Source organism: Cercospora kikuchii (assembly GCF_019650295.1).
Source record: "Cercospora kikuchii DNA, contig_00009, whole genome shotgun sequence".
Lineage (NCBI taxonomy): Eukaryota > Fungi > Ascomycota > Dothideomycetes > Mycosphaerellales > Mycosphaerellaceae > Cercospora > Cercospora kikuchii.
In genome coordinates this window covers 1,286,409-1,306,653 of record NW_025408590.1, presented here as the reverse complement: position 1 = coordinate 1,306,653, position 20,245 = coordinate 1,286,409, and the positions used below count along the sequence as shown (strand labels likewise).

Here is a 20,245-nt window from a genome sequence, read left to right as displayed (position 1 = left end):
ATTCAAGCAATTGAACTCGACACTTGGACAGGCTTTCGGCTCCACAGCATGTGCGTGATTCCTGCAGGCATGTCGATACTGTGGCCCACCTCTGCAGGGATCTAGCGAGACCTGTTCCTGAACGTCGATAGTCTGCTCCTATCACATTGTGCTTCCGGAATTTCTGATCGCTGAATGACAGAATCCTCTTCGAATCACAGACCTGAACACGGTGTCGATATTCCAGGCTCGCACATTCGCGACATCGCAACGCGCCCCAAGGGAGAACAATGCCTGTCCGGATGTTCCGATGCGATACGATCTGGCGTGATTCAGCCGAGTGGGATCCTCGCTGTGTTCCTGTTGTACGACAGGAGACCTGCACGAGGCTGGAAAGGCCAGAGAAGACGTCTTCGACTGACGGAAACCAGCGAAACGTGCTCAGTACAGTACTGGAACATCGTATCGCCACTCAGTCGCCTGACGGTGTGCGTCCGCTGCTCTGTTGAGTCTATGCATGCGTGAACTCCAGCAACGACAAGCTGTCAGACTTTGCCCCTTTTCCCTTGAGCCATGCCTCCTTCCGTAACACAGACTTGTCGCGTGGCGGTGGATCATGCAGGTCGCCATTGTCCTTGCACACTCGCAGAATGACGACAACTGGCAAAGACATGAGACTGCCCTTCTCCTGCAATCCTCCAACTTACGCTGATCCGCATAAGCATCATCTCCACCTCGGACCAACCCAAACAAGCGAACAACAGGACACCGCGCCGCTGAGCACTTCTCCCCGCTGCAAAGTCCCGCAATCGTACAAGGACGAATTCCAGAAATTCCGTACATCTCGAAACTGTCGGTGAGCGTGGACTCGGAACTCTACGTTCCTGTGTTTCTGACGATAGTAAGGTGCAGCAACATTGCAGTAGACCTGCATTATACATATGCGATGCAGATGGTACCCTCTCTGGAATCTGGCCGGTTAAAGAGGCGAGTCCGATCCACGTGCGTCGACTGGTCCGGTAGTCGGCGATCCACTCAGGCGCCTAAGCTCGATATATATGACCACCTACGCTCTTATACCGCACGTCTCCGATATATGGCGCTGGTCGGAAGTGCGTACTTGCGTACGGTATGATGTAGGTTATGCTGTGCTGCTGACGACCCAGGAACCGTGCAGTGCAGTGCAGCACAGTGCTTCGAACGTTACTGCCGCAGTTGTGACCATGCGATGCACCTTCGCGAAGGACATTCTGTAACGAAGGAAGCTGCAAAGGCCAGAACAACTGAAAACAAGAAGGCTGGGATCGTTCAGATCGCTGCACGGCACTGCACGGCACCGAATATCAGGGACGAGCGAAGTTATGCCGTACATAGACAATTATCCATAGCCTACTACCATACTACAATCTCCCATCGTCTACAACGCTGAATCATCCAACACGACTCCTGCGACTATACGCCTGTCATCAAACCTACAAGCCGTTGCACGCCGCAACACTAACAAACCAACTCAACACCATCAATCTAAACCTCCGTCTCAATCCCCGGCTCCCGCGTATGCCTCGTAAAAAGACTCTCAACCCTCGACTCCACCCTCCCCAATTTCTCCTTCGCCCACGAAGCATTTCTCGCAGGCTTATACTGCATCAACCCTCTCTGTCTCCGATGCTTCTGCTTCGCATTCTTCTTATACTCTTTCGCTTTATCAATAAGGTTCATATGATTATCTTTCTTGTCTTCCCCATCGTCATCATCATGAGTCCCGTCACTCGCGGTTCTAGTAGTTCCATGACTTGAAACACCTTTTACAGGATGCGCTCCTCCATGTTCGTCTACCGAGGAGTCGTCGTCATCATCGGAGCTGTCAGAGTCAGATGTATCGTCTCCATCCGCTTCGGTAATACCAAGATTCTCGGCATTCTTTTTCGCTTCGTAGTTGTCTCGGGCTGTGTCGAGGACTTCCATGACTTGTTTCAAATCCATATCCTTTGAAGCCCAGCGTTGATGACCTGCCCCGAGACCAGACCAGAATGCGATGTTGACTTTGATAGAGCCGATTTGTTCGCCTGGGTTGTCTAGTGCGCAGGCCGTAGCGCGATCGTAGTCTCCTGTGTAGATTGGTAGTGTTATCTCTTTCATCTCGTCGTCTGCAATGTCTTTGAGCCATAGGACAGCGAAAGCAGCAGTTTTGTCTTTGCCGAAGAAGCGCCCGTTGCGTTTGATGCGGAGGGATAAGCAGGTTGCGTAGCGGCGGTGGACTGGAAGATATAATGGTCGGCCTTTTCGTGTTGCCCACGTTTGCTCTTGCTTGTTGGGATACATTTTGCCGTTGGTGATGTTGGAGTGCCATTTCACTTTGAGGTCTTTGAGATCGCCGGGCACATCCGATGTAGACACTGTTGGTGCGATTTCGATTGTGCCGTAGTCCCATCCAATCTGTTCAGGTTCGGCTTGCAGTTGCACGCTCCGCCAGACCATCGAGATTCTGACTCGGCCATACCCAACGCCTCCAGTGAGTGGGTAGAAGCCGTTGATCTGGCTGCGATTCTTGAAGACCTCTGCCAAGGGCAGATGCACAATCCCCAGTAAGGCGTCGTTCTCGTCTGGTCGGGCGTCTCGTACAGTGACATGCACTTCTGCGTTTCTCCAGTCGCCAATGAATCGTTCCGTTCCGGCGTTGTAGAACGGCTTTGCATTCTTCGGCTTCGTCCTGGTCTTGAAAACCTTCCTGTGATTGATGATCACTGTGCAGTATGCGGAAGGCAGTGTATCTCCCTCCTCTTCTTCGTCTTCGTGTGCAGAATTCTTGTCAGCGGTGGACTTGTTCTTGGTCTCCAATTCGAGACCAGTGATCTGATGAATGACCAAACTGAAGATGCCACTCGGGTATCCATCTGGAGGTGGTGCCGAAATGACCATCGCATCTTCGTAAGTCTTCTTCTCTTGCGCCTTCTGTTGTTCAAGCTCTTGTTGAGTGCGCGAATGTCTCCCTTTTTTGATCATTGCCTCTCGCAGCTTCCTCCGACAGACCTCGTCAACCTTTTTTTCCAAGTCATCATGCGACGTGATTTCCTTGTCAAAAGTCTGCTTTTGGAACTGGCATTTCTGGAGCCTGGTCTTCGAAAAGTATCCGACCCGCCATTCGAGCTTGCCTGGCATATCCTCGCCAGCTTTCAATGCCTTGAAGCCATCAGTGCGATAGTGCATCTGGCCGTTAGTCTCGTCCGAGCGCATAATCTTCTTCAGGTCCAATTCGATGCGGCCGAGGTCGTCGTCGGCTGTGAAACGGTCCGAGTCCCAGAGTTGCACACGCAATCGCTCGTCCACGTTGAGCTCTTCGGGTGTCACCAAGAGGTAACATCGCTCGTGCCAGAAGGGCTCCATTTCCTGCATCTATACTCAGTTCACCAAACTTGATCCTATACTTGCTGTTACTGACGATTGCACATACCTTGATCAATACTCGTGTGGAGAACATTGGTTTGCCAAACTTGGCCCATCCCACCGATACGTATGGATCTGAGCCACCTTCCGATATCAGCGGAATCGATGCGTCACCCATCTTGAAGTCATATCCATGCAGAATGTCCACCACGACAATACCACGGGCATTAGTATCTTTCTTGAAGTCGTCCCCTGCGAGCATGTCTTTGAGGTCAAGCGTCAAAGACTTTGGCGCCACATACTCGGCCATGGCAGCATCCACTGAACTCTGAACGAAGTTGGAGATCAACGGGAGGTCCATGATATTCAGGCCGCGCTTGACAATCGGTATGCAGCTCATGTCCACCTTGGGTTGACCCAGAAAAGTGATCGTACACAGAGAGAAGAATGGAGGATCCGGTGTCAGCTGTAGACGAAGTCGACACGTTCCAACGACACCTTTCATGTCTACCCAGACTGGGAACTTGATACCACCGGGCAGGTAAAATGCGAGATACAAGTGTATGTCCTTCGTCCGATCCTGGAACGATTTCGCCGCTCGAGCTCGATATGCAAAAGCGACTTCAAGGTTGATGAAGTCGCCTTCCTCGGCCTCCATACCTTCCGCTACTTCAGCACGTTCAGTTCCATCGCCATTGTCGTTGTCATTGTCGTTGCTGCCTTCGTTCTGGTCGTTTTTGGCTTTGCGATCGATTTCGCCCTGTCCCGGAACTGACCGGTCACTTTTGTGCTGGTCTTCATCCTGTTTCTGAAGCTTGCCATCCTGTCCTACAGACCTTGCGGCTGCTCCGCTTGGCAACCATTTGATCCCAAGGATACGCAATGCCTCGCTGCCTTGACCAATGTCCTCAACACTGACCATCTGCACGATGCGTGGCAGTGATGCTTGCATGACATCCTCCAATGTGTCTGCGAGACTCGTAAATAGGTCCGGATTGATCAGTGGCCAGACGGAGCCAAATAGAGAGTTCAGCCATGCGACCGATTCTGTCTCGTGGGCCTTTGCTTCGCGCTCGCGTGCTTCTAGATTCGCTTCCCAGACCTGCTCTTGCCATACATCATCAATGCGATTTGCCATCCAAATTCTGACTCCAGCAACTAGCTCCAGTATGGCAGCACCACCTAAGGTGCACAACAATGTCCATGTGCCGAGCTTGAAAATCCACCATCGCTTCTCGATGTCAGAACTGGTCCATCGCGCCAGTCTATCTGGTGTGAGTATTCGTTCGAGAGCCAACGCGAGGAGAATGATTGCCGCAGTTCCGATCAATCCCACGGTAACACCCAGCTTGTTGATACTGACGAGCTCAGATCGCAAATCCTCGAAGCTTGGTGGAGGGAAGAGCGCATTCGTGCTCTCCAATCCACTCTGACTCTCCTTCGTCTCTTGCCTAAGCTGGTCGCTGTTCTTCCTCTTATTGCTCAGACCAGTGGCTGTCCTCAGAGTCGCTCCCCATGGCGGAGGATTCTCCTCTATTTGCTCAAGGTCGCCAGCAGTTCGATCGAATATTCGTACAGGCAAATGGGTTATTGGATCAGTCACCTCTCGCTCCGCTCGATTGTTCCTGTTTTTCTTCAAATCTTTCCTCGCCTTCTTGGGATCTCCGGCGAGAGGCGTGATTTCTGAAGTGTCTTCTACGGCGTCCCCATCTTCATTTGCATCCTCATCCTTGCCAATGTCAGACCGCTCCTCATCGGCTCCCGTGCGTGCATCCACACGTTTGCTGATGTCCTCTTCAGGTTCCTGGTCTCCACCATTCTCGCCCTTCCAATAATCTCTCCAACTTTGCTTGGCCGACTCTCCTCGCGATCCTTGCTGTTCGTCGTGATCAACGCCTTCAGGTTCTACTGGAATAGCTTGCGCCTGCCGCGCCTCTTTCTCCTTCTCGTACTTGGATATCGTCGGGATGGGCCGGCGCTGTGTGTAGGGGGCGTGATAGTTTCTGCGCGACCTGTCGGCATCCTCCTGGCCAGACATGGTCGGCGTGGGATGTCCTCACCGGTGGAGCAAGCCAGCGGTGGCACCTTCCGTCACGAGTGCTGCTCGATACTTTTCTGAGAGGGGTTTGCTTGCTGGTAGCGCCAATGGTCAAGGGACCGGTGAGTTGAGCACCGATTGTGTCGACACAGTGGTATTGTGCTCAAGCACGCAGGCTAGTGTTGAGAGTAGACGGATATGGGCAGGTAGAAGGAGAGAGGGAAGGCGATCAGCACAGGATACGTCACCTACAGTTTCAAGTCACAGCACAGCAGAGCAGTTGGCAATTGCGCGGACGGAGTGGGCTGGTGGTGGAAGCAGTGCGAAGGGTTTGGCTGCCAAACGGAGGGTGCTTGGAAGAGAGGAGGCCGGCTGCGTCATGGTCCAAGAAACGGCAGAGCTTGGAGCACAGCGCGTCCTGCTCCGAGGAACAAGCGTGACCAGCGCATGCAGTCGGCGGTCATGTTGACGACTGCGCTTTCGCATCATGCCATCGCGAGCGAGAAGCCTTTCAGAACAAGCAGCAGTGTACGAACTCACTCTGAGAGCACGATCGTCTCACCTTAGCGCTACTGCTCGGACGATGCCGCGCGCAGAAATGTCACGCGCGATGGAGAACGGCTTCTGCAGGGTGCAGGCGAGAAGCATCGTGCGACGGTGATGGCCAGCGACCGGCAGTCGATGCACGATAATTGCATTTCGGGCCCGGTGCCCGCGACGGCGAGAGCGAAAGGGCAGCGAGGGCGCTTGTTTGTGCTTCGCAGACGTGGCAGAGCAGAGTACATGCAGCCCGCCCTCACGCTGAGCTCTCATTCCTCCAAGAACCGAGCCATGCTCCACCTGCGCGCCCTCGCACCTCACCTCTCGCGCTCACGTCGCAACACGTCCAGCTCTGCTTTTCATCCCCCATCCGTTGCGCGCGAGACAGGTCTTGCCTCTGTTCTTATATACGCGACGAGCAGCGAACTGAGGACCCCACGATCGCCGCGCTAGCCTGACCGGTTGCGGGCCTCACCGGTGAAGCAGAGGCTGCGCCACGGCAAGGATTCCGCCGACTCTCACTAAACCTCAGGCCGACCAGAGCGCTGCGAATCTGCGCGAAAGCGACTGAGAGGCCGGGCTGAGGGCTGGGAGTCAACACGAAGAACTGGAAGGAACCGCAGCCCCCAGACCCGCTCTCACACCGGAGGAGCTGAGCGCTGCGATATCACAGCCATGGAGGACCCTCCGCACGCTCAGCTCTTCGGCTCCCACTTCTTCGACTACGGCCTGCCTGGAGCACTGCCAGACCACTCGTTCCCGGTGCTTGTTGACGAGAACGGCTGGCCAGTAAACATGACCCAGCTGGACTGCTTCGACGATGCATTCTGGCCTCATCACGACATGATTCTCGACACGGCGAACCACACTGACGTGGCAAAGTCTCCCACCCAGCAGAGTCATCGCACTGGGACTGAAGGCAGCGACTCTCTGTCTCCCGATGATGCCTCGGGCCACATCCTCACTCCGTCATCGACCAACTACAGCCCCTACATGACCAATCTGGACGATCCAGAGTCGGATGTCGCGTCAGGTTCTCCAGAGAGCGAGCGTAGCGTAGCAGGCGACTTTGTTCACGTTCTCAGCCCAAACAGACCCCAGACGGAGAGCATGAGGCAAAATTACGCCCCGCGCTCCTCACCAAGGCCCGGGCCCGTGCCGCCAGCGCAAACCTCATCACTCTTGCGCCATGCCGCAATCCCATCACAGTCTCATCAAAGCCCTGGCATGCCATCGCGACAGTGGCAGTCGTTCGGCCCGTCCACCAATACCGGCGTGGACGGGCTGAACACGGCCGCATACGCTTCCTTCCCTGGCGCGCAGGACTTTCAGCTCTACGACGACTCTGCAATCCTTGCGAACGTAGGCGACTCCTTCGACCCATCGTTCACGTCCGCACCGCAACAGCAGCAAGACGAATACGACAGTCTGTCGTTCCGAAGCCATGACGGCGCATTGCAGAACTTTCAAGCTCAGGTACCTTCGCAAGATCAATCACTGGCCGACATGCAATACATGAGAAATACTGTTGCATATCCTCCACAGGGGCAGCCACTGTACCCTGCGACTAGCACGGCCGCCTCGCAATTCGACACATCGCTCCAGTATCTTCGTAGCACAGAGAATACAGAGCATGTCACTCACCACAGCATGACAACACCCCAAGCGCTACCAGTCATGCCGAAAACCCTCACCCGCCCGCCTCAAAATACGACCCATGTTGCGCCTCATACGAATCCGACTTCACGAGGGCAAACGTCCGGGCGATCTCATGCCCAGCCACGTTCCCGTGTGCAGGTTCGGCCAGCTCCTGCAAGCAGCGGTGGCAACAGCCCGAATAGTAGCGCCACTTCATCTCAGTATGAGAGTTCTGACCTCAGCGGTTCCTACCCATACATCGCCGCAGCGGCGTCATCGCTTGCACAGCCTGCTGCAACCCGTGTCTCACACGCCGATAAGGTCTCGAAGAGCGCTGGGCCGAGAGGCGGGCGCAAGAAGAACTCACATCTTCCCGATGTATCACGACAACGAAGTCATGCCATGCGTAAAGTTGGAGCCTGCTGGCGATGCGTCATGCAAAGAGACCCTTGCGATGCGCCTGAGGGTGGGTGCTGCTCAAGATGTGTCATGCGAGCAGCAAGAGGGCAAACGTACTACTTCGGATGCGATCGATCAAAATTGCCAGAATTCGTTCACGAATTCCTGCCTGCCTCGCTTCTGCATGACCATCAGAAGCAAAGCATCGAGACATTCGTCAGCTCCGAAGTCGTTCACTGGCATGTCGACAACTGTATCGATGTCTATTTGTCTAGCGGCTATGGCCCACCGCTGCCGTGGAAGCTCTATGAATTCACTCCGAGAAACCTCGAATTCTTGTATCAACTGCAAGCCACACAGGATCCACAGTCGATGCGCACAATCACAAAGAAGAAATACTCGCCGCCGTACGGATTAATGAAGATTGACAGCGTTGATGACAGAAACTACGAAGCGTACTTGGAGGACCTACTGCAGCCGCAGTGGTTAAAAGAGCTTGGCGAAAGCGCGTACGCAGAGGAAAACCTTGTCGATGAGGGCATGTTCCAGTGCAAAGTCCTCGACTTCATGTGTCAGCTGTACGTTGGTACCAATGACAGGACGCTCAAGCCGCTGCTTGGCGATGTGCTTCGCATGATCATTATTACGTATATCATGGGCCATACATTGACCATCACCGAGGAGACGCTGTATCCCGTCATCAACAATATTCGGCATACACCCAGGCCACCGGCCAACCAGAAACACACCTCGCCACGCTTAGCGAACCGGCAGTTGAAGTTCTTCTTCCACCTTGTGCGCAACAGTATCTACGAGAAGGTTCTGAAGTGGCAACAGCATACCCTCCACACCGCCGGTAAGAAGCAAGAGACCTGGCTCCATGCTTTCTGCGTCACACTTGGCTTTGCTATGGTCTTGGAAGAAGTGCAACGTACCATGATGTGCCATGCCGAAGCTAAGATTTATCGAGGGGAAGCCACACCTCAAGATGCGTTTAACGAGGCACAGCAACATTGTGAAAATATCGACAAACGCTTCAAGTTGCTCATTGGTCTATTCCAATGCAAATATCGGGATAGGAAGTGGACCGATACTGGCAGCTTTGGTAATGGGACACCAGAGTTCAATGACCCTGTCTCCAGCACCTTCCTCTTCGAATTGAGGCACCTCGTGGAGCAGAGAGAGTCACATTTGCGAAGTAGAGAAGATGTGCAATTCTCGTTGGAGAACCAATGCTTGTATACCACAAGACTTACAGCGCGCTTTCTACTGCCGTTTCTGAATCTGCCTCCAGCGTGAAGCGGCCTGGCGGACCACCTTGGACCGAGAAAACATGGATGACCTGGTCTGTCCAAGTGCATTGACAACGCATATTCACGTTCACGCGACCCTGCGCAAACCGGGGTGTTTACTCGACGACTCGTCTTTCAAGATACCCAGGGAAAAACTGGAGAGGCTCGGATATACGGACCTGATCAAAAGCGAACTTTTTTTTGGCCACAGCCCTCGTTGAGTATGGGAGGGCAACGATTATTTATTAGAGGCGGCAAGTTTGATGATGATGACACGACTTGTATGATAATTACCCACATGCGATATGTTCTCTTGCACGGGCGGATACTGCGCCCTGATCACGGCCTTCTTCAAGATACAACCATTAACGACAAAAGCCGTCACTCATTACTTACATCATCTATCACTCCCTTTTTTTCTCATATGCCATTTCTCATGCCGCTTGCTTCTTCCTCGCATACACAAAAATCTGTGTCTCTTCTAGTGATTCTTCACCTCGATTCGGTCGAAATTTCACGATTTCATGCTTCACAATCTCAAACCCCGCTGCTTGAATCTCTAACAAAGTGTCCTCTTCTGTAAAACTCGAAGAAGGAAAAACTCGATCCATCCATTGAATTAGAATCTCATTTCCTTCGAGTGGAACACTAGCATATATGAAAATCCCGTTGGGTGCGAGGAGGGAATGAACTTTTTTGAAAAAGTGTCGAATGTCGTTTTGAGTGACGTGCCCGATCATACTGAAGTATGCTACTATGGCATCCGGATCTTGGGCGGAGGAGGAAGATGGAGCGGAGGGTTGGTAGGAGAGGATATCGGCTTCGATGAAAGTTGCTTTGGGGGCGGAGAGGCGGGCGTGAGAGAGCATTTTGGAGGAGATGTCGATGCCTGTTACGGAGAAACCATTTTCGGAGAGGAATTTGCAGGTGGGGATGCCGGTCCCGCAGCCTAGGTCGAGGATTTGGGAGGTGGGTGGGAGGGTGGTGAGGAGCTGGCGTGAGTGAGTGAGTGAGTGTTGGATTGGGACCGATGTGGAAGGTGGTCCTGGGGCATTTACCCATTGTAGGGAGCGGATTTGAGCTTCATTGTGGTTGTAGGCGTCTTCGTAGGCTTTTCCGAGGTCGTTGTAGAGGTCTTGGGGTGTTGCGCGGAAGTCTGTGTCTGAGGATCTGTTTGCTGCGAGACCGTAAGGGGATTTTTCCATGTTGGGCTGTGAGGATGTTGTGAGTTATGGAGAGCAAGATTGAGAGTTGGATGTATGCGAAAGAGGTTAGAGGTGCATGGAGACCGTGATATGGGACTTCGTCAATGCCATTGGCTTGATAAGCTATGCTGTGTCTCCCAAGCAGAGGGGTATTGCATGCCTGCATGAATGAGCTCTGTACCTCTCGCCTGGGAATGGATGTTGGTCATGGGTTGCAGGTCACTTCTTGCTGGAACACTTCCATCCGGTATGCAAATGGGGTGGTCATGGTGTAGATGTGGCTCTCTTCGTCTCACGGCAGCTGAGCCGATCGCTCACGATGCTTCGCCGAATCTGAGTGAGGTCAGACCAGTTCACCTGGAAAGTCTCAATTGTGGTGGAATTCAGTTCCGGTCGGCAGAACGCTACGAGCATCAGTCCAGCTCACGTACGTTCCAGAAGTGCGAAGTGGATGCAAAAGTGGGTCACCGAGAAGCAGGCGCGCATAGTGGGTATCTGCAAGCCAACTGCACGGTCTTGCAACAGTTGACTCTCGTCAGCCGTCTTTGAACACAGTCTTTAAGCACTATCCGGAAGAGGTATTTTGGTATATGAGGCCCTATTTTCATAATGCACACTCTGCTCTCCATTTTGTCATCTGCAACACGTTCGCAACTCCCCCCATGCTCTTCTCTCTGACCGTCTACAAAGCGGCAAGAATACCAGCAGCACCGAGACCGAGGGCAAGGACTTGTTGGGCCATGTTGGTTGGTGCAGCAGCCGCAGAGGTGCTGGAGCCGGTGGTTTGTGCGCCAGCGCCGGAGGTCGTGCTGCTTCCTTCGGTGTTGTTGCCAGCGGCAGGAGCAGATGTGGTAGCAGGCGAGGTCTCGGAGCCGCTGGCGCTGCTGGTTTGGGTGCCGGTGGGCGCTGGGCCGGACGCGGTGGCGGCGCAGGTGGCGGCGGTAGGCAGAGTGGTCACACCGTATGAGCCACACAGAGCGTTGGCGAAGCTAATAACCTCTGCGCGCGGTGTTAGTTACTTGCGAGCTAGCAGTGCTGTAGAAAACCCACCATCAATGCCTGACTGATCGCAGTTCTGTGACACGCAGCACGACAGAGTCTCGAGAAGTGGCTGGTTGCTGCAGATGCACGCGACGTCGACCTGGTTGCACCCGCCGTAGTTGGTGATACAGCCTTGGGCGCACGAGGGCAGGCCCGGGATCTGAGCGAGTGCGACGCTCGCGAGGAGGGCTACACCGGCGAGCTTGAACATGATGAATTCTGTCGAAGCGGGAGTTACGGGCGGAGAGAAGGGCAGTGGCAGGTTCTTTGTTGGCGGGAGGTGAAAGAGAGTGATACGACCGAACAAGATAACGGGGACAGGCCGATGGCGCGCGCGCGGTGAGGGCAGCAGGGTATAAATATGCCCTCACCCAGCTCACACCTCGCCCATAGGGGCGCCCGCGCGGGCTCTCCGAGCTGGGCAGTATTGGATGGAAGCGCAAAGTATCGCGACAAGCACAGGCGAAGTTGTTCTGGAACATCCCCGCAACGCGAGCCTCCGAGCACAGCGATTGGTTGAATGCAAGCCCTATGCCTGCGCTAGCTAGTCAACGTGGTTGAACTCAATTGGGATGCTTGTCTTCCACATTCACATGCCATCACTCGTTTCACTTTCCTTCCATCGTCTGCTGTGCATCGCCATCTCGCATCGCGCTGCATGAGCTGCGCGTCCGCACGATGGGCGCAGTCGGGCATCACGCTCTGTTGGCGGACACTGCGCCCATGGCTCTCCAGGAAACTGCCGGACCAGCCTTCCGCCGCTACGTCGAACTTGTTTAATTGCATGAGCCAGGTCAGGCACTCGAGCGTGTCAGCGCCTGCAACTTCCTCTGCCAAGCCGTCAGACATCGTATTGAAGAGTCATATTCTGAACCACAAAGCTCTGAAGGAGTACGAGAAAAGGCTGCCTGAGCATATTGCAAAGCTTGAACGCCTCACGGGGTTGGTTTACCCTCCAACACTACTCGCGCTTGCTTGTGGTGAGGCTAACCTGTCGACAAAGGCATCGCTTCAATGATCCAGACTGCGCTCGAGCTGCACTATGGTCGTTCATCCTTGAGATGGATGGGAAAGCTGTCCACGCCGCGCAAGCCCAGCTCGCACAAATTGGAGACGCCACTCTGAGAGCGCTGTATTTCACGCATCATTTTCCGAACATCACACGTTCGTGTCCTACGCAGGTACTGGTCCACCATGGTCTGCTGACACAAGATTTTAGCCACGCTCCAACAACGCTTCGACATTGTGGCCAGCAATGCCCACTTGGCTCAGATTTTCGATACCCTCCAACTCCAACACTTGTCCGTACATATCAACAATTCGAGTGTTACATGGCGCAAAGGTACGTTGGTCGAGGCGATTATTGGTGCGGTATTTCTGGATTCTGGTCTCAACATGACGGCCACTGATCGCGCCATTTCCGCCATGCGCATTTTCGACATCGTTTCTGAGCTCTCAGATGAACCGCAGCCAAATGAACCGCAGCCAGATGAACCGCGTCCCCACGTCACTGTTAGAGTCAAGCGGCGATCGCGACCTAGACGAGAGCGCGAGCCAGCTATTAGGAGGACACTTCCTACTACCAAGCCCGATGCTTTTGATTCGGCCTCCAAACCGTACGCGCCGGGAGCTCAGCTGGACAGCAACCTCCTTCGATCCTCTTCTCCGAAGCGACGACCTGAGTCCGGTCCAGAAAAACAGATCTCAAAACATTACAAGCGCTCACAGGGTTTTCTCAGACTAGCCTCAGCTAGGCCAGACCAGGCGTTGCGAGGCTTGGGCAAATACTTGAATGCTGTTCCAGAACTGCAAAATCTGATCAAGAAATACTCTGAGCGGAAACAACGCGCAAGCCCAGATTCTCCGGAGTATGAGGCAGCAGCCATGAAAGTCATCGCGTACGAAAAGCTGCTGCAACATAAACGTCGAAAGAACCTTGTCGAAGCGCAACTCTCAGATCCGCATGTACCGACAAATACATATGCACAATATCACATCTAGTGCTATTGAGCCCGATTTCTAGTCGATGCACAAATACTTCAACAAGCACAGAACTGATCGAAATCGGGCGATGGTTCAAAGAAGAACGCACTGCCTCCTGCACGCGCCAGCTGTGGGATTGATCCATTGTTGTGGTGAGCCTTGAGAGACCCTCATCTAACCACAGTGGTATCTGTGCCTTGGTTATCACGCAGTGCCCGGGATGTGCTTCCACGGGCGCCGAATTTTGTTCAGCTGAACAATGGCAGTCTTTCAATAGCTTCGATAGTGCTTGCGTAAGACATTGAGTCATTGGGCCTGATTCTGCAACCTATGTGAGGTGCTCTTAAACAGACTACGTTACAATCGCGCAATTTGCAGTTTGTAACTGATTACTGCCAGCATCAGCGATGAACATACACTGAATCACAACTGATCATCGACAAGCGCAGGATTGCGGGGTCCTTCTGGACAAGCTAACCAAGCGGAGACATTGCTCGAACACTGGACTTGGAGGTAGGGACGCCTGACTGCACACCGGTCGCTGTGGCCGATAGGATGACTCGCGCTATAAGCTTCCCTCTGCGGAGAGCTGCATCGAGCCACCGCTTGTTTGCTGCGACGCGAATGTACAAATTTGTACCACTCTCACTAACTCCTCCAGTACCTGTCAATGTCGCCCGAAATGGATCACTCTGTGCTGCGAACTAGCGAACCCGCAAAGCTTGCTCGATATTTCCAAGAACAAGGTGCACAACATGGCATCCAGGCAGTTACAAAAGAGCTTCTGGAAGGCATCGAGAATGAGTCGCTCCCACCTACGATATACGGCATCTGGTTGAACGCGAGCGGTGACTGTCAAGCTGTCCATGCGGGACTAATTCAGCATTCCTCCAGAAGTGTTCGACATGCCTCCAGCATCAAGTTCGGCCGGCTCCTCCGTAGCGATCGTGCGAAAGAAACTTGGCAAGCTGTAGGTGGAACATCGGGAATTGTTGCATTCCTCTCTCAGGCCGCTGTGCGGGATGTCAAGCAGTTTTGCCATGAAGTTGGGAGAACATGGTCCTCTCGAGTCGCAGTCGAAGTACGTCAACAGCTTGTGGATGAGCTTTATCTGGCACTGGTACAGCAGAACTTCAGCCCTTCCGTCATCAAGGTCTTGGAACGGAGGCCTCTGAGAGCGCATCACCGCCGTGTCGCTCCAGCTGGCTCAACTGCTCTGGCTACAGTTCATGTGCGAGGCAATGACCAAGCGTTGAAGACCTCTTCTCTGGAAGCGCATTCAAACTTCTTCCGGGAGCAATTCCTCCAGACCTTGGGCGATGAGCAGCAAAAAGTCGACTTTGACCGCTTGGCCGCCTTGCTCAACATCAACTGCAACGATCAAACAACCTATCATGGGCACCGGCTTCCCGTCAACGTTGTTTTTGCCATACATACACTGGAAAGTCTATCCCAACGCGTATATGTTGAAGACTCCAAATCTGGCAAGCTTCATGCGCTACTAAGAGAAAAACTGTTTGCAAAGCTGTACGCACTCAAGATCAAGCCGAAACTTGTTGCAGAAGTTGTTGATTCGTACGCCCGGTACTTCGACAAGCACGTCAGGCGCAAGTACAATTTCAGCTTCTATCAGAAGAAGACCGTCTTGGAGTTTATCGCGCGTAAATGGTGTCGGCACCCGCAAGAACTCACACCCTCACTCATACGGGTGTTTCGACTAATTCCCAAGACCCAGACCATTCACTTAATGGATTTCGAAAAACTGCTGAACGAAGTCCCTTGGTCGGCAAGACTCCGCTTATTTGAACTGGCTGTGCAACACACACCATCTCTGGGGCACGACATATCAACAGATGACGGTCTCAAAGCACTGTCATTCGAATGGACGGAAAGATTCTTCTTATGCCTAGACAAGCCTGGAGCTCGAAGATTGTTCGATCGATTGGTGAGACTCAAGCCAGATCTGTTCGGAACCGACGAAATCCAAGAAATCCACCAGATCATGCGGGATCCAACTTACCTTCGACTCTTGCTGGCTGTTGAGGACCCCGACTTGCTTCAACTAGCAAACGCTGCGCTAGATTATCGTAAGAAGGAGGCCTATAAGGCGCGAAAGCAGCCGGAGAGATGTTTCTGGATTCAGTATGCGTTGAGGTGCGCCACGGCTTCTTGCTCGCTCCCTTTGTATCGAGACACGTTGGTCTGGGCGAGGAAGTACACGAGAGATCCTCTTACAGCTGCAGTCATCTATTCTCAAGGTGATCTGCAAAGAAGCGACAGCATCGCACTGCTGCGTGGCTTTGGTGCAGTCGCCTCTGGAGGTTCAGCGGCCGATGTGCAGCGCGATGTGAAGCAGGCTAATGTGATCTGTCGGGAGCTGCTTGATACCGCATGCGAAGCGGTGGGTGAGCCAAGTTTCGCCAGACACCACTGGACCGGAGTATTCAGCCTGATGGACGCTGTCGTCCACAGCAGATTCAAGCACGTGAATGCGCTGCAGGACAAGCTTCGTATTCCGGACGAGGCACTGTACCAAATCGTCTGGCAAGATACCCTCGAAACGTGCATAATCTTGGAAACATTGGGACTTCAAGATAGCAACGCAGACTTGGAGTTCAACAAAGTGGGTGGCCCGCTCTGTAACACTGCCGATTGGGGCTCGCTGATAATTGTTGATGATCCTCGTCCGGCGACACTGCGCTTCTTGGATCAGCTTGCGGTACGCCGCAATCAGCTCTGGGAGTCATACCGCCAAGCTGAGCGGCCAGCCGTTCTAACACTACCTCAAGAACATCCGCGAGGACTGCCAATTCAGCATCTCCTGCCTGTCTCTCTCGTGAAATGTGGAGAGGCAGCACATATCCCTTACTTGCAGAAACGAGCCAGCCAAGCTGTATATGCCGATCCTGAGTTTGCGATGTCAGCACCTCCGGAAGATGAAGAGACAATCGCTGCCATGGGACCTTTCGTGGAGAACTATGGCTTTGCGCTAGGAAACTACGTATGCTGGAGTTCAGATAGACTAGCGACTGCACTCAATGCATGGGAACACGCCACGGTCTTGCTTTCTGTTGGTCGAATGTCTCTAGAGGAAGCGGTATCCTTTTGGTCACCCATATTCGAGACGGCGTTAAGCAATCTTGACCTCAAAGGACCTTGGAACGAGACCCCAGTACCATCGGGTAACCTGGAGCTTCCATCAAGCAATGATGGCGATGGACAGCCGATGGAATGGAACCCAGACACAGAGTACAGGGACTTCGACGTCAAATTTCGCCGTCTTCCGCGTACTATGCTGGATGTCATGGTCAACAACCCTTTCAGCCGGCATGGCTTGCACGAGAATATTAAGTCTTGCTTGGAAGATGAATGTGAAGGACATGTGCCTGCGCGAAGAACGACGTTGTTCTGGGATCGTCATCAAGACAGGCGTGCTTCACCGGCGACGAAAGAAGCGCTCATTGCTGCTGTGTTGTTGTATATCAGCGCGAAGAACAAAGTGACGCCTGCTCTGCTAGCCGCCCCGTACCCATCAGGATTCGATTCCAGGTGCCCGGCTCTCTACCTTGACGGAGACTTTTTGATGCGAGAAGAGCTTGACACGGACTCCATATGGGATTTGCTGAAAATGCTAGCGGTCAGAATCCCTCCAACTCTGCTGCTGCGGCTCACCGAAGGTGTACTTAATGCAGCAGACCAAACGCAGAATTGTACGGCACAGGATGCTCTCCAACTGTTGCAGTTGCTCGTCAAGTGTGACAAGCCGCAGGTGACTCTGCAACTCGTTCAGCACATCATCTTGGACCGCCCTGAAGACAGCTCATGGCACCGCTTGATCCTCCATCCAGGTCTTCTAAATTCTCTGCCGGAAGCTGTCACGCGCGGATTCCTGACAAGCCTGAGTGAGGGTATACAGCTCAGGCTTGCTGGAAAGGTCGGCCGCGACAATACATCTGCGGACAAGCAGGAACCAGCAGTGAAAGTAACAACAGTCAAGCTACTTGCACAATTGATGTCTGGAGCCGAGTTCATTGAGGAGACACAGGCTTGTCAGATCTTGATCTCCCTTCTGGCCGTAGCGAAGCATGTCGATATTATCGTTGCTGTTGTCAACAGCCTGGTTGGCATCCTCAAAAGCACATTCGGGCAAGATGGAAAAGTGAACCTCATCCTGGACGCCTTGGAACGATTCGTTGAACCGATCATGTCAAGCATCAACGAGCGAGCTCCATTGCGCGAGCAACAGTGGCAGGAAGTAGAACGCGACCCAACTATGGAACTTCCGGAGATCTACATGGAGAGTGTTGCAACTGAGATCCCGCCTGTGCTATCTACTGTCCTCGGCGCTATGCAAGACCTTCACGAAAACTTGCAAGAACAAATGTTGACTCGTGTCCTGGTCCCAGCGCTGCGAGGCTCTGCAGTCAACAACACGCGGTGGTTGAAGCTCTTTTGTCGACACTTGAACATGCCAGACGTAGAGCTTCCAGCAATGCCTCTTAAGTTGCGCTTCCTCACACAGCTCATCAACTACCCAAGCTTCATCCCGGCTTCAATACTAGACTTCTGGCTGCAAGTCTACAGATCTACCTACGATCCGTCCACCGACATCGCCGTTATCACGAAACGCATCGAAGAAGACTCAGAACTCCGTACTTCGAATGCCGGAAAGCATTGGCTCTCTCTTTTCTCCAGCGAAGCAAGTCGCACTCTCACAGTAGATGAACTTCTTTGCAAACTTCTACACACCGAATGGAAACAGAAATCAGGAGGACCCTCAATCTCACAAATCCAGAACATTGTGCTTCAGCACGCGGAGCTTTTGCTTCACAAAGCTGGACCTGACTTCAAGGACTGGGGTGCCTTTATCAAGTACTACAGCCCGCCTTCATGGGCCACGAGAACAAATTCTACGTGGGAATTGTACTACCAGAATGAACGACCAGTCGTTGCGGAGATCTTTAATCGAATTGAATCTTTGAGGACGGATCAGTGGCAGAGAAATCCTAATCGAGTCCCAGCTGTCTTACCTGATACCTTCAACTTACGAATGTGGCTCCTAATCAAAGATGGCGAAAACAATCCCGAACGGCAATTGATACAAGGTATCGAAACTCTTATCGAAGAAATCGGTTCTTCACAAAGACCTGCTGCACTGCATTACAAAGATCTCGTCGTCTTCGTTGGAGGACGAAGTCTTCCTTGGGAAGCCCAGGCTCAATTGGCATTGAACCTTGGAAATCTGAGATCTTGTGAGCGTGGGGGAGAAGGGAGATTTGATAAGGTGAGCTACACGCGTGTGGATTTTGCGAAAAGGATGGTTGAGAGTTTGGTTAAGCCTGAGGATGTGAGGATCAGGAATCGGATTGTGGATATGGTGGCGAGTTGGGTTGGGTGTTTTGATGAGGAGATTAGGATGATGGGGTTGAGGTTGAGGAATTTTACGGATGCGGATCGATACTGGAAGAATGAGAAGTGGTATTTGGAGAGGGTGGAGTAGTGAGGTCTGAGGGCTTGTAGGGGTGGGGTTTGAGGGGATGGATGTCTTTCTGTTCGCTCTGGAAAGATACATAGTAGCATTTATGAGGCGACATTAGAGATTTGAAGCTCTTTTGTAATTTGGATGTGTTGTCATTCTTGACTTCACATCCTCATGAAGGAGGATCTCCGACTGCTAGCTGTGTTGTTCTTGCCCATGCTGGCTATGCGAGCTGACTCAGCGCCAAGAACAACTTCACTCTCTCCAATCCCGCAATACCTTCTCCCTCTCTTTCCTCCCATCTATCATCATAAGAAGATTGTACATGTCTACTTTGCACGATACTTCTGCTTAATTGCAAGCTGCCATAACAGCACGTTTCAGCCAGCCACACTCAAGTCCGGCCGCCTTGCATCCGGAGTCGCCGCATCTTGCTTGGCGTGCGCAAGCCACAGTCGCGCCTCCGGCTCGACAAGCACAAATACGATTGCTTGCCTGCTATTCTCCGATACTTCATGAAGACCACGTGCGAGCACGCATGCATGAACGGACATCATACTTCCTCTTTGAAGCTAGACAATGTGTGATGAGTTTGGTTGTGCATGCAGAGGTGTTCTGGCCAGACAATGCAACCTACTCAGTACTCGCAGGAGAAAGACGCTGTACTTTCTTGCCATTCTGGGAAACCAGTCAAGAAGAAATTAATGAGGTGAGGACACTCAAAGTAGTAGCTGTGGCCGATTCGTTCCATTGGCCATGCTAGCCAGAGGACTTCGAGCGCAGATTCTTTTGGTAAGAGACTCTGTTCAAAGGCCCGAAGGCTACATGAGAGTTTAGCTACCACATGCCGTCCTGCATGAGGCTCTGAGAACTTTCGAATAGCAGGCGGTCAAGAAGAATCTGAGCTTCAAACCTACACAAAGCTCGCCAAGCCCGCGGATTCGAACGTGGTCATTGTCTGAGACTCTAATCAAATACTCTTCTACGTTGAGAGAAGTACGTGGAATTGCAGGCATCGGTCGAAAGATTGACTAATAACAAAGTCAACGCTGCATTCCAAGGTCGCGAATGCCTCAAAGATTGTGGTGAACACTTCGACTTATACCAGGCAGTCACCTGTGGCATTAACCACCAGTGCGTTGTGACAGAAGCCACAACAAGCCACGATACTACCACACGTCCGGGGCTGGTCTATAGGGCTGGTATAAGGCTTCCCGTTTGGTTCGAGCTTGCCTACTGACTTTGACCTAGTGCACGATGTTCTCCC

The 20,245-nt window shown here is 52.8% G+C and overlaps 6 protein-coding genes across 6 annotated transcripts; 3 read left to right on the top strand and 3 right to left on the bottom strand.

The window, feature by feature from the left end:
• Positions 1-1,503: 1,503 nt before the first annotated feature.
• On the bottom strand, positions 1,504-5,401 carry CKM354_001262600 (uncharacterized protein; the record flags this gene model as incomplete). The annotated part of the gene is made up of 2 exons (XM_044808148.1): positions 1,504-3,366; positions 3,431-5,401. 2 exons carry the CDS (start codon positions 5,399-5,401, stop codon positions 1,504-1,506), a joined length of 3,834 nt encoding a protein of 1,277 aa, XP_044664083.1.
• Positions 5,402-6,616: 1,215 nt separating this feature from the next.
• On the top strand, positions 6,617-9,277 carry CKM354_001262500 (uncharacterized protein; the record flags this gene model as incomplete). The annotated part of the gene is made up of 1 exon (XM_044808147.1): positions 6,617-9,277. One exon carries the CDS (start codon positions 6,617-6,619, stop codon positions 9,275-9,277), a length of 2,661 nt encoding a protein of 886 aa, XP_044664082.1.
• Positions 9,278-9,704: 427 nt separating this feature from the next.
• On the bottom strand, positions 9,705-10,475 carry CKM354_001262400 (uncharacterized protein; the record flags this gene model as incomplete). Its single annotated transcript, XM_044808146.1, has 2 exons — positions 9,705-10,262; positions 10,329-10,475. The coding sequence occupies 2 exons, from the start codon at positions 10,473-10,475 to the stop codon at positions 9,705-9,707; spliced, it is 705 nt and encodes a 234-aa protein (XP_044664081.1).
• A 682-nt stretch (positions 10,476-11,157) lies between these two features.
• CKM354_001262300 (uncharacterized protein) lies at positions 11,158-11,727 on the bottom strand (the record flags this gene model as incomplete). The annotated part of the gene is made up of 2 exons (XM_044808145.1): positions 11,158-11,474; positions 11,526-11,727. The coding sequence occupies 2 exons, from the start codon at positions 11,725-11,727 to the stop codon at positions 11,158-11,160; spliced, it is 519 nt and encodes a 172-aa protein (XP_044664080.1).
• A 573-nt stretch (positions 11,728-12,300) lies between these two features.
• Positions 12,301-13,517, top strand: CKM354_001262200 (uncharacterized protein; the record flags this gene model as incomplete). The annotated part of the gene is made up of 3 exons (XM_044808144.1): positions 12,301-12,458; positions 12,520-12,680; positions 12,736-13,517. The coding sequence occupies 3 exons, from the start codon at positions 12,301-12,303 to the stop codon at positions 13,515-13,517; spliced, it is 1,101 nt and encodes a 366-aa protein (XP_044664079.1).
• Positions 13,518-14,169: 652 nt separating this feature from the next.
• CKM354_001262100 (uncharacterized protein) lies at positions 14,170-18,999 on the top strand (the record flags this gene model as incomplete). Its single annotated transcript, XM_044808143.1, has 1 exon — positions 14,170-18,999. The coding sequence occupies one exon, from the start codon at positions 14,170-14,172 to the stop codon at positions 18,997-18,999; it is 4,830 nt and encodes a 1,609-aa protein (XP_044664078.1).
• Positions 19,000-20,245: the final 1,246 nt, after the last annotated feature.